This window comes from Oenanthe melanoleuca, chromosome 26 (assembly GCF_029582105.1).
Source record: "Oenanthe melanoleuca isolate GR-GAL-2019-014 chromosome 26, OMel1.0, whole genome shotgun sequence".
NCBI classification, from domain to species: Eukaryota; Metazoa; Chordata; class Aves; order Passeriformes; family Muscicapidae; genus Oenanthe; species Oenanthe melanoleuca.
In genome coordinates this window covers 601,707-613,973 of record NC_079359.1, presented here as the reverse complement: position 1 = coordinate 613,973, position 12,267 = coordinate 601,707, and the positions used below count along the sequence as shown (strand labels likewise).

The following is a 12,267-nucleotide window of genomic DNA, read 5'->3' as shown; positions in this document are numbered from 1 at the left end:
ATCCCTGCTGGCACACGAGCCCCTCCTGGACTGGGAGGGAGTGGAGCAGGTTTGGGAACAGCCCCTGCTGCACACAGGGGCTCCTGAGGCTCTTGGGGCTCCCTGGGGCTCCTGGGGTTGTACCAGGGCCCTGCTGGGTCTCAGGCTCTCCCCTGGGCACTTTCTCCCCCAAACCTTTGTCCCTCTGCCCGTGCTGGGGCTGTGCCCCTGGAGCAGGGCTGCAGCTCTGCCCTCATTCACAGCCTCTCCTGGAATGGAAACTCTCCTGGCTGCTGCCCAAGCTGCCTGATCCCAGCTGGGAGCAGCCAGGGAAACCCCCAGAGTGAGAGAAGAGACCCAGGGTGTCCGACAGAGGAGACCAGAGTGACCCCACTTTATTGGAAACTCTTGGAGAGTTGGACACTGAAGAACTTGGTTCTGTGGAGACGAGGTTTGTACAACAGCAACAGGGATCACAACAAGAAATGGGGGATTGAACTTTGCATCTGGTGAAAATCCAACAATAAACTTCAGCATTGTACCTGGAGTGATCCACAGGGACAAGGGGAGGGGAGAGGGGCAAACCCAGCTGGACCCCAGGCCACAAACCCCCTGTGAGGAGCCTTGTGTCCCCCTGCTTTAACTGGGAGGGGAGGGAGAGCACCAGGGATGCAGCTCAAGGGGAACCCCCAAACTGGGAGACTGCCCCTCACTCAGCAATTGTTCAAGTCTCATAAATTCAAACTTATTTCTTTCCATTTCAATAACAAGTGCTTCAGGTACAAGGCTTGGAATGCCTGGTTTACAACTCAGGTTCAAGTGCACACAAGCAGGAATAGAGCAGGAATAGATTTTTTTAACAAAACTATATATATATATATATATATATATATATATGTATATTTGCACACTCATACACACACATGCACACGGTGGCTTTGAGCTGGAGATGATGGGATGGCCCTGGCACCAGCAGCTGCTCACTGTGGCACCACACACCCTAAAGCTGCTGAGGATTCCCATTATTTTTGCTGGTATCTGTCCCCAGAGGTCTGGGGCAGGGCTCAGGCAGTCCCTGGAGCTCTGCTGCAATCTCTGTGAGCAGGATGCTGTGCAGGGCTCCCCGTCCCTGTGCAGAGCTCTGGTGGGGAGGGATGCAGGGCAGGCTCACACCCACACGGCCGTGTTGATGTCAAACCCCGCCTGGCCGAAGTCTCTGGAGTCTGGAGCTTTCCTGGGGGGCTCAGCCCCGGGGCAGCGCTCTGCCCTGCTGCCGTGGTAGAACCTGCCCTTCAGCTTGCTGCTCTTCTTGGGCCTTTTGCAGATCTGCTGTTTGTCCTCGGGGGGAAGCCAGCAGGGCTTCTCCTTCAGCAGCCGCTCCCGGTCCGGCCGCACGCTCCTCAGGAACTTCTTGAAGATGTTGGCGGTGAGGGAGAATTTCCTGCAGAGCTCCTGGGACCTGCTGGTGCCCAGGGACGCCTCGCTCCGGTCCCCCTTCTTCTCCAGCTCGGGCAGGTCCAGCCAGTTCCCCACCAGGTCCGCAAAGATGTTGTCCCCCAGCACCAGCGGCTGCCGGTTCCTGCTCTGCGACATCAGCGACGAGGTCCAGTCGTGGCCATCGTCACAGGCCGGGCACTCCTGGCCCAGGGACCACCCCCCGGCCGCGTCCGGGCTGCTGGACACGGGGGGGGCTCCTCCGGGGGGACACGGACCCTGCCCGGGCCGGGCCGGGGCGGCCCCAGGGCGGTCACTCGTGGGATGGGACGAACGGGGCGGCCACGGCGCGGGGCAGTGTCCGTGAGCGTGGCCTGGCTCCGGCCGGGCCGTGTGTGCCCTGGCCGTGTGTCCTGCGTCCGTGTGTCTGTCCGTGTGTGCCCTGTCCATGTGTGCCCAGTCCGTGTGTCCTGTGTCCGTGTGTGACCTGTCCGTGTGTCCTGTGTCCGTGTGTGCCCTGTCCATGTGTGCCCAGTCCGTGTGTCCTGTGTCCGTGTGTGCCCTGGCCGTGTGTCTGTCCGTGTGTGCCCTGTCCATGTGTGCCCAGTCCGTGTGTCCTGTGTCCGTGTGTGCCCAGTCTGTGTGTCCTGCGTCCGTGTGTCTGTCCGTGTGTCTGTCCGTGTGTGGCCAGTCTGTGTGTCCCGTGTCCGTGTGTGCCCTGTCCGTGTGTGCCCAGTCCGTGTGTCTGTCTGTGTGTCCCGTGTCCATGTGTCCTCTCCAGTCCGTGTGTCCCCTGTCAGTGTGTCCTCTGTCCGTGTGTGCCCTGTCTGTGTGTGCCCTGTCCGTGTGTCCTCTGTCCATATGTCCCCTGCCTGGCTCTGGGGTTATGTGTCCCCAGTCCGTGTGTCCCGTGTCCATGTGTCCCGTGCCCGTGTGTCCCCAGTCCGTGTGTCCCGTGCCCGTGTGTCCCGTGCCCGTGTGTCCCCAGTCCGTGTGTCCCGTGTCCGTGTGTCCCGTGTCCGTGTGTCCCCCGCCCGGCCCCGCGGGGCCCCGCTGCCCCGACAGCTCCAGCTGCTCCAGCGCCGTCTGCAGCTGCAGCAGCTTCAGCTCCTGCAGGGCGCCCATCATGGAGTTCATCTGCTGGGTCAGCCCGTCACCCACCGCCTTCATGGAGAGCTGCGGGACAGAGCAGGGCGGGTCAGGGGCGGGACAGGGACAGGGGACAGGGACAGGGACAGGGGCAGGGACAGGGACGGGGACAGGGACAGTGGATGGGGCAGGGACGGGGACAGGGGGACAGGGAGACAGGGACAGGGACAGGGGATGGGGCAGGGACAGGGGGACAGGGACAGAGGCAGGGACAGGGACAGGGACAGGGGACAGGGACACGGGGGACAGGGACAGGGACAGTGGATGGAGCAGGGACAGGGACAGGGACAGGGACGGGGACGGGGACAGGGACAGGGACAGGGACGGGGACGAGGGCAGGGACAGGGGGACAGGGACAGGGACAGTGGATGGGGCAGGGACAGAGACAGAGGGACAGGGACAGGGGATGGGGCAGGAACAGGGATGGGACAGAGACAGGGACAGGGGTGGGGGCAGGGGCAGGGACAGGGACAGGGGCAGGGGCAGAGGGACAGGGGCAGGGACAGGGACAACGGTCCCAGGGCAGGACAGTGGCACTGTCAGTGCCCAGCAGGGCCCAGCAGCCTCCTGGGCCATCCCCTCCCTGCTGGCCACTCCTGCCACCCATCCCGTCTGCACTGCCTCCACCTCAGCCAACAGCACTCTGATTTTCCTTAGATTTTTCTAGGAGTGTCCCTCTAGGAATAAGAGGAGCTGACAGAATTGGAATGTTTGACCTGACAACAAAAATAAAGAGTTTGTGCTCCCATTAATTGCTTGGCAGAAGCCCAAGTGCAGAATTATGAATGGGTTTGGCTGCCACCACTTTCAGAATATTCTTGTGCTTTTGAGTCTGTTGTGCCCTGCAACCAGCTGAATTCAGAAGCCAGAACAGAGCCTTACTTATTCACCTGAAGTGCTCAAGTAGATTAAAAATAAACCCCAGGAAGAATTAAATTGTTGTGTCTCTTCAGCACAGGCACCTCTCGCTAGAGGACAATCAAAGACATTTCAATGCACTGGACATTCTGCACAGAACAACCAAAACAAACTCTAGGGTTACTCACATTCAACCAGGAATTCTTTCATTCCCAGGCCAGGACCTTTAGGAGCAGCTCTGCTTCATCCCTGAACCTCACTACAAAGACTGAACTTCCTACACCAGGCTTAAAATAAGCAACTAATTCTCCAAAACTCCCCCTTCTCTTTCTCTCTGTTGCTTTCTCTGTCTCAGGCAGGATCTGGATCATGTTCCCAAAGCAGCAAACGGGCTCCACTCGCCAGCAGCTGCCACTTTTCTATTTTAGCAGCAGAGGGGAGGCACAGCAGGGGCTGCAGGGCTGGGCTGGGGTTTGCAGAACAGATTATCCCGTGCAGGGAAGCCTCAGCCCACGCTGCTACCAGCACCTCCAAAGGCTCATCACCACTTGTACAGCACCAGATCTCATGATGAGAGTGAAAAAGGGCAGCTTTTCCTTTTTTTCTTATGTTCAGCTTTACATTACCAAGCTTTATTTTCTACATCTCCTTCATTTTAACTAAGCTGGTTCAATTTCTTGCTCTTTTTCCATCCCTGTACGTGGAGCTGAGCAGCAAGAAAGAGCAGCCACCAGAAAATAGTGACAACCCAGCTCTCCAGAAACTGCTCAACAGCTTCTGACCACAAATCCCCATCTGAAACCCCAGAACCCACAACTAAACTCACCAGCAGGTTACTGTCACTTTTCAGAGCTTTTCTCTAAAAAAACTTGTCACCCAGAATGAGCACCCAGCTACAGACAGAAAATCTGAGCTCAGCTCTGGTTCCACTGCCCAGAGCCTCCAGCTATGGCATTTCTGACCAGCAGCACACAAACTCCTGCTGGGGATGTGCAGCTATGTCCCAGTTCAGCCTGTGCAGACGTGCAGGCAATGTCCCAGTTCCTGCCTCCCACCCCAGCCAGATGCTCAGACAGAACTGCCACCTTACCTTCCAGATCTGCTGTCATGCTGCTCCTCCTGACCCTTCCTGCCTCATTACTGGCAGTCTGTTTGATCTGGGGCTTTGGGAAAAGCTGGATTTGGAGGAGCTTGGCCCTTCATTGGCCACCTCCCACCAAATCCCCCCGTGCAGTAATCGCGCCGTGGGGAGCGCAGGGTCCTGGGCTGGGCACCACCCTGGGCACCAACCTGGGCACCAGCCTGGGCACCTGCCCCACTCCTGTTCCCTCCCTGAAGTGCCCAGGGTGGGACAGACCTGCTGGGCTCAGACCCAGGCAGAATTAACCCTTCCTTGGCCGGGCTGGCAGCGCTGGGCTGAGCTGGCTCCTCTTGGGCAGAGCCTGGCAGGAACGAACCTGAGCACGAAGATCTGAACAAAGGAGCTGGAGCTGCCAAAAGCAGTGCCAGCAGCAGCCTGGGGAGCTGAGGGGCTGGGCAGGGAGGGGGGATGTTCTCTGCTGTAAGAGCTGCATGCAGAGATTCTGCACAGACAGTTTTTAAGATGCTCTTTATTACACAGACAAGGTTCCAGCAGTTGTGGGTTGTGGGTGGGCCTGGAGCTGCTGGCCATGGGCAAGCTGTGTGTCCTAAGGCTCTGTTCTATTCATGTCACAAAGCATTATATTTTATATTTTGTGTGCATTTTATTACATTACAACTAATTAACAGCTTATTTTAACTACTAACATTACTATATTTATGTCACTATATTTTAATTACCAAAAGTTAGTGTGCCACAGTTTAAGCTAGAAGTTGCTTTTTAGTTTTTTTGTAGTGGAAAATTTTGAGATTTTTTTTTTTTTTTTTTTTTTTACTTACAACACGGCATTTTTGTTTGTCTGTGAAAATTTTTTTGCTTGTTAAAAACACTTTTTGTTTGAGGTGGATTTATTTTTTGCTTAGAGTATTAAAAGCCCCTTCCAACTCACTTGCTCTTTGCCTTCTTAGTTATTCAGTAAGACTGGCTCAGCAATTCTTTCCTTTTGTATCAAAACTTGCAATAATTTCTATTCCTTCTTCAGATTCTGCATTCTAAGATTTTTCTGTTATACATAAATATCTGTGGGACCTTCCTGTCAAATCCTCATCCCTCCCAACACTCTGCTCTGGGGTGAGTCCCAGAAGCAGCCACTGAGTTTTCAACACCCTGAGATTTTTAACTCTGCTGGCAAACTCTGCTGGGATTTTGGGTTGTGCAAGTTAAAAAAACAAGCAAACCAACCCCCCCCTGCAGTGCCTGGGACTGGGCTGTGATGGGAGAGGTTCCTTCCTCCAGCACTGAGCAATTACCTGGCTCAGGTGTGGGCCAGGCAGCTCTGCCTCAGTGCTGCTCCAAAGCAAAGCTCCTTCAAACCCATACACACCCCAAGCACTGAAACCCAAAGTGCAAAATTCAAAATTCCACTTTCAGATGCTCATCAGGGAATCTCCAGTGTGGGGGGAACCGAACAAAAAGCTGTCAGAGTTCATACCCAGGGTGGTTTCTGCACTGAACAGGCACCATTGCTTTGAAGTCACCCTTTCCACAATCTCCTCCCTCCCCAAATAACCCACAACAGCTTCACACAGTTGGGAAATCAGGGATCTGTCCAAGGAACCTCCTCCAGCAGTTACTGCCATTCCATCAAATTCTGCCTCAGACACTGAGATCTGAGATCAGGGAGATTTTCCTCCTCACTTCCCAGGTAAATCAGCAACCTCTCCCAGCCCCTAAGGGCCCAGGACACAGAGCTGGGCAGAAGAGCCCTGAGTGTGTTTTCATGAGGAGGAAGACAGATGTCCAGCTCTGAGGTAAAAGAAGAAGAAGGAAGAGAGGAAGTTATTGCTAAGAGGACAGGAAAGAACAAATGGCAAATAGTTCTTAATAATAGTTCTGATGGGCAACAGAGCCAGCACCAAACAATTGGTATTTCGAGAAGATGACATAATAGAGACTGAAACTATTTTAGAACTGCTGAGCTGACCATATTGCTTCTGTGTTTTCCTTTGGGTCACTAACTGGATTAATCTCCAACAAGCCTGCAGCAGGGGCTGGGCACAGCTTTGCTGCACAGCTCACACTGAGCAGCTTCCAGCTCCATTTTCCACCTTTCTTTGCCTTCTCCTAAAAAATACCAAAGGCCTGCAGTTGTCTTTGAGTCCTTGCATTTTATCACAGCAATTTCCAGTCTCTCTTTCAGCTCCCAGGGTTTGTTAGGTGTACAGGAGGATGCTGTGAGCTCACAGTTCATCTGGAAGAGGAAGGATGCTGAAACTGAACCAGAGACTCCCCCTCACAACAATTTAAATAGATCCTGAGCAGATGTTGACATGAGGGATGTGGCTCACACCACTCCTTTATCCACCTTCCTTCCACTGCAGGGACATTGTCCTGTGCTTCCCAACACTCCCTACGTTTAAAAACAAATCAGAAAAATCAATTCTCCTCAACCAGGATAAAAATGGGCCAAAAATAACTCCAATCTCCAGACTGTTACTCACAACCCAAGGGTAAGAGAGACCACAGACCACTGAAGACGATGGTTCAAAGTGTCAGTTCTCAGCCCAGACCTGCTGCCCTGGAATCTGCTCCTTGACATTCCTGGTTATGTGTGGCTGGGAGTCTGAAAAAACCCATCCTCATCTTTAGGTGACTGCTCTGGAAATAACCCAGAGGACAAAGCTGTGACTGCCTTCTCTCCCCAGTTATCCATGGCAGGACATCTGCTGCCAAGTCACTCCTCTGCACCTTCCCTCAGGAACAGCAAGAACGAGATCCTGTGACAGCCAACCTCCAGCACTGCTCCCAGCCCAAAGTCACCCAAAAAGGGACCTGGGGCTGCTGCTCCCACTGCTGGGCCTGGGGCAGGGACACCAGACCCTCAGGGCTGCCATTTGTGTCTCACAGACTGCAGAGCACCCAGAGAGAGCAGGAATGAAAACACAGCAGCTCCTCTCAGAGCGTGACACAGTTACCAGAACAGGACCCAGTGTGAGACAAAGAGTAAAAATAATTGGCTGTATTTTTCACTCAGACCAAATGTTCTATTCCTGCAGGATATTCATAGCAAGAAACATTGTCTACCAGGACATAAATTAATGTAAGAAGGGAGTCAGGCTCTATCAAACTCAGTAATTCGATGCACTTATGACAAATGTGCAGGGAGAACATTAAAAGTTCAAGTCAGAGCGGTGACTTAAACACTTTTCCTCGCAGAAGAAAGCAACAGCAACCCCAGAAATGTCCTGGATTCCTCTGAAAGACCAAGACACAGCTGAGGTGGCTGTGCCCCCTCACAAGCCCAACGTGCCAGCTCCATCTGCCCACGGATCACCAGCCCCAGGCAGAAAACAAAGATTTATTCAGAGTGCAGAGGAGCCCCCAGCACGGTGCAGGGGTGATGCTGCTCACTCAGAGTGAGCTGAGCTGGTGTCTCAGTGCAGGGGCAGGGACATGTGCACTGTGGGCACACAAAACTCCTCTCTGCCTATCCCTGAGCAAGACAATTCCTGTGAGAGCTGAGCTGACACTCTGTGACTGGGGGAGCAGGCACAGCTCTGCCTCTGCAGATCCCAAATGCAGCCCCAGGGGCTTTGAGGCTGGGGATTAATTGCATGAATGGCACATTCCCAAGCTCTGGGGCACATTTCACAACTGCCACTGCAGGGACAAGTGACAGCAGTGCAGGAGCACAGCTCATTCCAGCACCAGAGCCACAAACCAGCGCTGCACCATGAAGTGTCCAGAAATCCCCAGGGGCTTCCCAGAGCAGAACAAGGTGTGAAACACTCCCTGCAGCAGGACTGGGGTGCAGAGAGCTGGCCCAGGCTCCAGCCCTGCTCCCACCATGAATGGCTGTGTCAGCTGAGGCTCCCCTGGCTGCCCAGCATCTGCACGTGGAAGCTTCTGAATGAATTCCAATCAAAGGACGGCACACATGCCAGAAACGATCAGCTTACAGAGGCAGACACGGCTGCAGCAGCACAGCTCTGCCTCCCTGACTGAAAGGGGTCAGATCCATCCTGGGAGCCCTGGCAGAGCTTTCCCAGAGGAAATGGGAGAGCAGGGTCAGCACACCCACAGCTTGCTGCTCCCTGGGCTCGCCAGCAGCCCCAGCCAAGCACACCAGCAATTAAATATTTAAATATGTCTTTAATAAACAAAGCAAGGGAAAGGAAAAACAGAGCTGGAATCCTCCTATCTGACACTGCTGGGGGATTGAGTTGCACTGGAAGATAACCCTTCCCTGGGAACTGGGAGCTGGGCCAACATCCACTACTTTTTGAGAAAATCCCCTCCTCAAAACCGGCCAAAAGTCTGGTTTACCAAGCCAGAGGCTGCTTGCACTGAGACAAATTAAACTAAAATGGGACAGTCTCTAGCCTTGCCATGTGCACTGAGCAGCCCTAAAAAGCCTGGCTGGAGTTCTGCAGAAGCTCCCTGCACAGCAGAGCAGCTCCTTGGGCACAACCCAGCCTGGTGTGCCCCAAAATCCAAGGGATGCTCAGGGCTGGACTCCCTGTGCCCCTCTCAGGTGGCTCACTGGCCCAGTGCTCCAGGTGATGCATTTCCCCCCAGGAATTCCATTATTCCAAAGGGAAATGTGCCCAGTTTGACACTCAGGGATAAATTTAATTCCTCCTCTTACCCCCACCCACGCTTGTCCATGGCTCTGGTGCACCAAGGCTGGGGCAGGACCTGTCCAGCAGCGAGGCAGGGCCAGAGCAGCAGCCCCAGTTCCCAGTTCCCAGTGCCCAGTGCTGCAGATGGGCCCAGCTGTCCCCTGAGCTGCTCACTGCTCTTTACAGAAACATTAATCTATTTTAATTCCAGGCTGCAGGGACAGAACTGATTTTTACAAGCTGTTACTGCTCAGGACACCACTGAGGGTTGTCTCTGTTGCTCCTCTCTCACCCAGCCTGCAGCTGGCTCAGCTGGAGGAGGTGACCCTGGCTCTGTCCTGCTCACAACTGTCTGGGATCCCCAGAGAACCCGTGTGAAAGGAAGTTTCAAAGTCTGAATAACAAAACCGGGAGGGGGAACGAATGTGACTGGTGAAAACAGAACGTGTGGAGACCAGGCTGCTGCCAGCCAAGGCACAACTCGCCCAGCTGAAGGGGACAACTGCCCCTTCCCTGCTCTCTAAGCCAAGCATTCACACAGATTTATGCCAGGCTAAGTCATGGTTTATTAATATAATAAAAACTTGCATTTCTACAATTGAAAAAAATCAATTCCTGCATTATAGCAAGGACTGAACAATGCCAGAATTTTCTTATCTAATTTTTTTTCCTGACTTTCACATGACATGAGGGATCTGCCTTTCTGTTGAACATATTGACTCTTCAGAAGTTATATTCTGCACCACAAAACAGGCATGTTTTAGACTCAGATGGGCAATGTTTAGGCTCCTCTACAAAAACATTGCTCAGATAACAGAACTGATTTGGTTAGAAGACAAAACACTGATTCAGGAACCTTATTCTTAGGATGTTCTTCTGAAGTTATTCCTTCTCCCATCTCACTTTCTGACTCAGTCAGATTTTCAGTTGCTCTCAGATTATTCTGTAGATGTCCCCGTTTGCAGTTTGCATTTCATTCATCACAGCGCACAGCACACCAGTGACTCCCACTTCCCTTTGTTTTAGTTTGTCTTTCACCTCCTGTGTTTGCTGGGGAAACATTGGGAATGCCAGTAGGTTAAATGTCACTGCTGCCACATTTACTGAGGGAAAAGGCCACTGCCCCAGCCCGTGTTTCACAAGACAGAGGGGTCTGGAGGAGCACGGGGCTCTGCAGTGCTGCTCCTGCCCTGGGCACAGCTGGAACCAAGCCCTGGGCACAACTGGAACCCTGTCCTGGGCACAGCTGGAACAAAGCCCTGGGCACAACTGGAACCCTGCCTGCCCTGGGCACAGCTGGAACCCTGCCCTGGGCACAGCTGGAACCAAGCCCTGGGCACAGCTGGAACAAAGCCCGGGGCACAGCTGGAACCCTGCCCCTGGCACAGCTGGAGCCCTTCCCTGGACGGAGCTGGAACCTTGCTCTGGGCACAGCTGGAACCCTGCCCTGGGCACAGCTGGAACAAAGCCCTGGGCACAAGTGGAACCCTGCCCAGGGGGCACAGCTGGAACCCTGCCTGCAATGCAGGGACTTAACAGGACCCAGGGAGCTCGACCCCAGCTGGAATCCACCTCTTCTCCAGCCCAAACCGGGAGCTTCTCATATGCAGAAACTTCACCCACCCGCTCTCGCTCTGCTGTGTCTTCCCCTTTTGTTCTCATTATCTATTTATCAGGATAAGGCAGACTCTGACCCACTGGAAGCCTATTTCGGGAAGAATCAGTTCCCCCTCCCAGCCAGCCGAGGCAGCCCCAGAGCTCCAGCAGAGCGTGGGGCTGCGGGACAAGCCCGAGCAGGCGCCGGCACCGAGGTCACCCCGAGCAGGAGCGGCAGCAGGGCGAGAACCCCGCTCGTTCCTGACAAAGGCTTTGCTATTCAAGAACTATTTCCACCGGGTACCGGCGGTGCCAGCGCGCTGCCTTTACAGCCTTCCGATTCCCAAAAGTTGTTCCTATCCTTCTCTGTGCTGCTTCTCTGATTTCTGACCTGTGCTAGCAGCCGGTCCCTAAAGCCCCGCTCGCCCCCGGGGGTTCTCTCCCATAGACGGACAGCCGGGGATGGAAGCGGCGGGACCCCCGACCCAAAACCGGGACCTGTTCCCGGCCCAAACCCGGACCTGCCCTGACCCAAAACCGGGACCTGCCCCCGATCCAAACCGGGACCTGCCCTGACCCAAAACCGGGACCTGCCCCCGATCCAAACCGGTACCTGCCCCCGACCCAAACCCGGACCTGCCCTGACCCAAACCCGGACCTGCCCGACCCAAACCCGGACCTGCCCCGCTCCCAGCGCTGAGCCCCGATCCCGGATCCCCCCCGCCGCTCTGTCCCCCCGGCTGTCCCGACCCCCGGCGCTCACCAGCTCCTGCCGCAGGCGCCGCAGGTGCTGCTCCATGGCCCGGCTCGGCACGGCCCCGCCGCGGGCGGGGATGGACGGGAGGGGAGGGGAGAGGGGCTGGCCGGGGGCTGGCCGATGTCCGGTGTCTGTGCGGTGTCTCTCCGGTGTCTGTCGGGCCCCGCGGCGGCGGCGGTGGCGGAGCCGCGTGTGCGGCGGGGCGGGGGCAGCCGCATCCCCCCCGCCCGGCCCCGAGCCCGCAGCGCTGCTGGAGGCGGCGAGCGCTGCTCCCTGGCGAGCCCAGCTCCTCCCGGACCGGCCCCGCTCCTCCTGAGCCAGCCCAGCTCCTCCTGAGCCAGCCCAGCTCCTCCCGGGCGAGCTCAGCTCCTCCCGGACCGGCCCCGCTCCTCCCGGGCGAGCCCAGCTCCTCCCGGACCAGCCCAGCTCCTCCTGAGCCAGCCCAGCTCCTCCCGGGCGAGCCCAGCTCCTCCCGGACCAGCCCAGCTCCTCCTGAGCCACCCCAGCTCCTCCCGGACCGGCCCCGCTCCTCCCGAGCCCCGCTCCCGGCAGAAGTTGGTGTTTTAGTTCGTTGTGCAGTCGCGGACCACCGCACCAAAAGCGCGGATTAACCTACATGGCTTTAATCGGGAGAAATTGCAAAGCCACCCAGCTGCGGTGGCTGCTGTGTCCCCGCCGCGGGCTCGGGGTGGCCGCACCGCGGGGATGGGACAGGGACGGGGACAGACAGGCACGGGGACAGGAACACGCACTGAGCCGGCCCGTGCCGGTACCTTTGTCAGGGACAGCAG

The 12,267-nt window shown here is 55.8% G+C and overlaps 1 protein-coding gene across 1 annotated transcript; it reads right to left on the bottom strand.

Moving 5' to 3' along the window:
- Positions 1-342: 342 nt before the first annotated feature.
- On the bottom strand, positions 343-12,076 carry INKA2 (inka box actin regulator 2). The gene is made up of 3 exons (XM_056511120.1): positions 11,483-12,076; positions 2,251-2,589; positions 343-2,043 (listed from the first exon to the last, which is right to left on the bottom strand). Exons 1-3 carry the CDS (start codon positions 11,516-11,518, stop codon positions 1,147-1,149), a joined length of 1,272 nt encoding a protein of 423 aa, XP_056367095.1. The 5' UTR covers positions 11,519-12,076; the 3' UTR covers positions 343-1,146.
- Between the last annotated feature and the right edge of the window lie 191 nt (positions 12,077-12,267).

Excerpts from the sequence above, each read along its gene's own strand:
- INKA2 (XM_056511120.1), bottom strand. The coding sequence starts at position 11,518 with ATGGAGCAGCACCTGCGGCGCCTGCGGCAGGAGCTG. Across the intron at positions 2,590-11,482 it reads GGCGCCTGCGGCAGGAGCTG|CTCTCCATGAAGGCGGTGGG; the intron begins GTGAGCGCCGGG and ends TCTGTCCCGCAG. Across the intron at positions 2,044-2,250 it reads ACAGAGGACACACGGACAGG|CACACGGACACAGGACACAC; the intron begins GCACACACAGAC and ends ACAGACTGGGCA.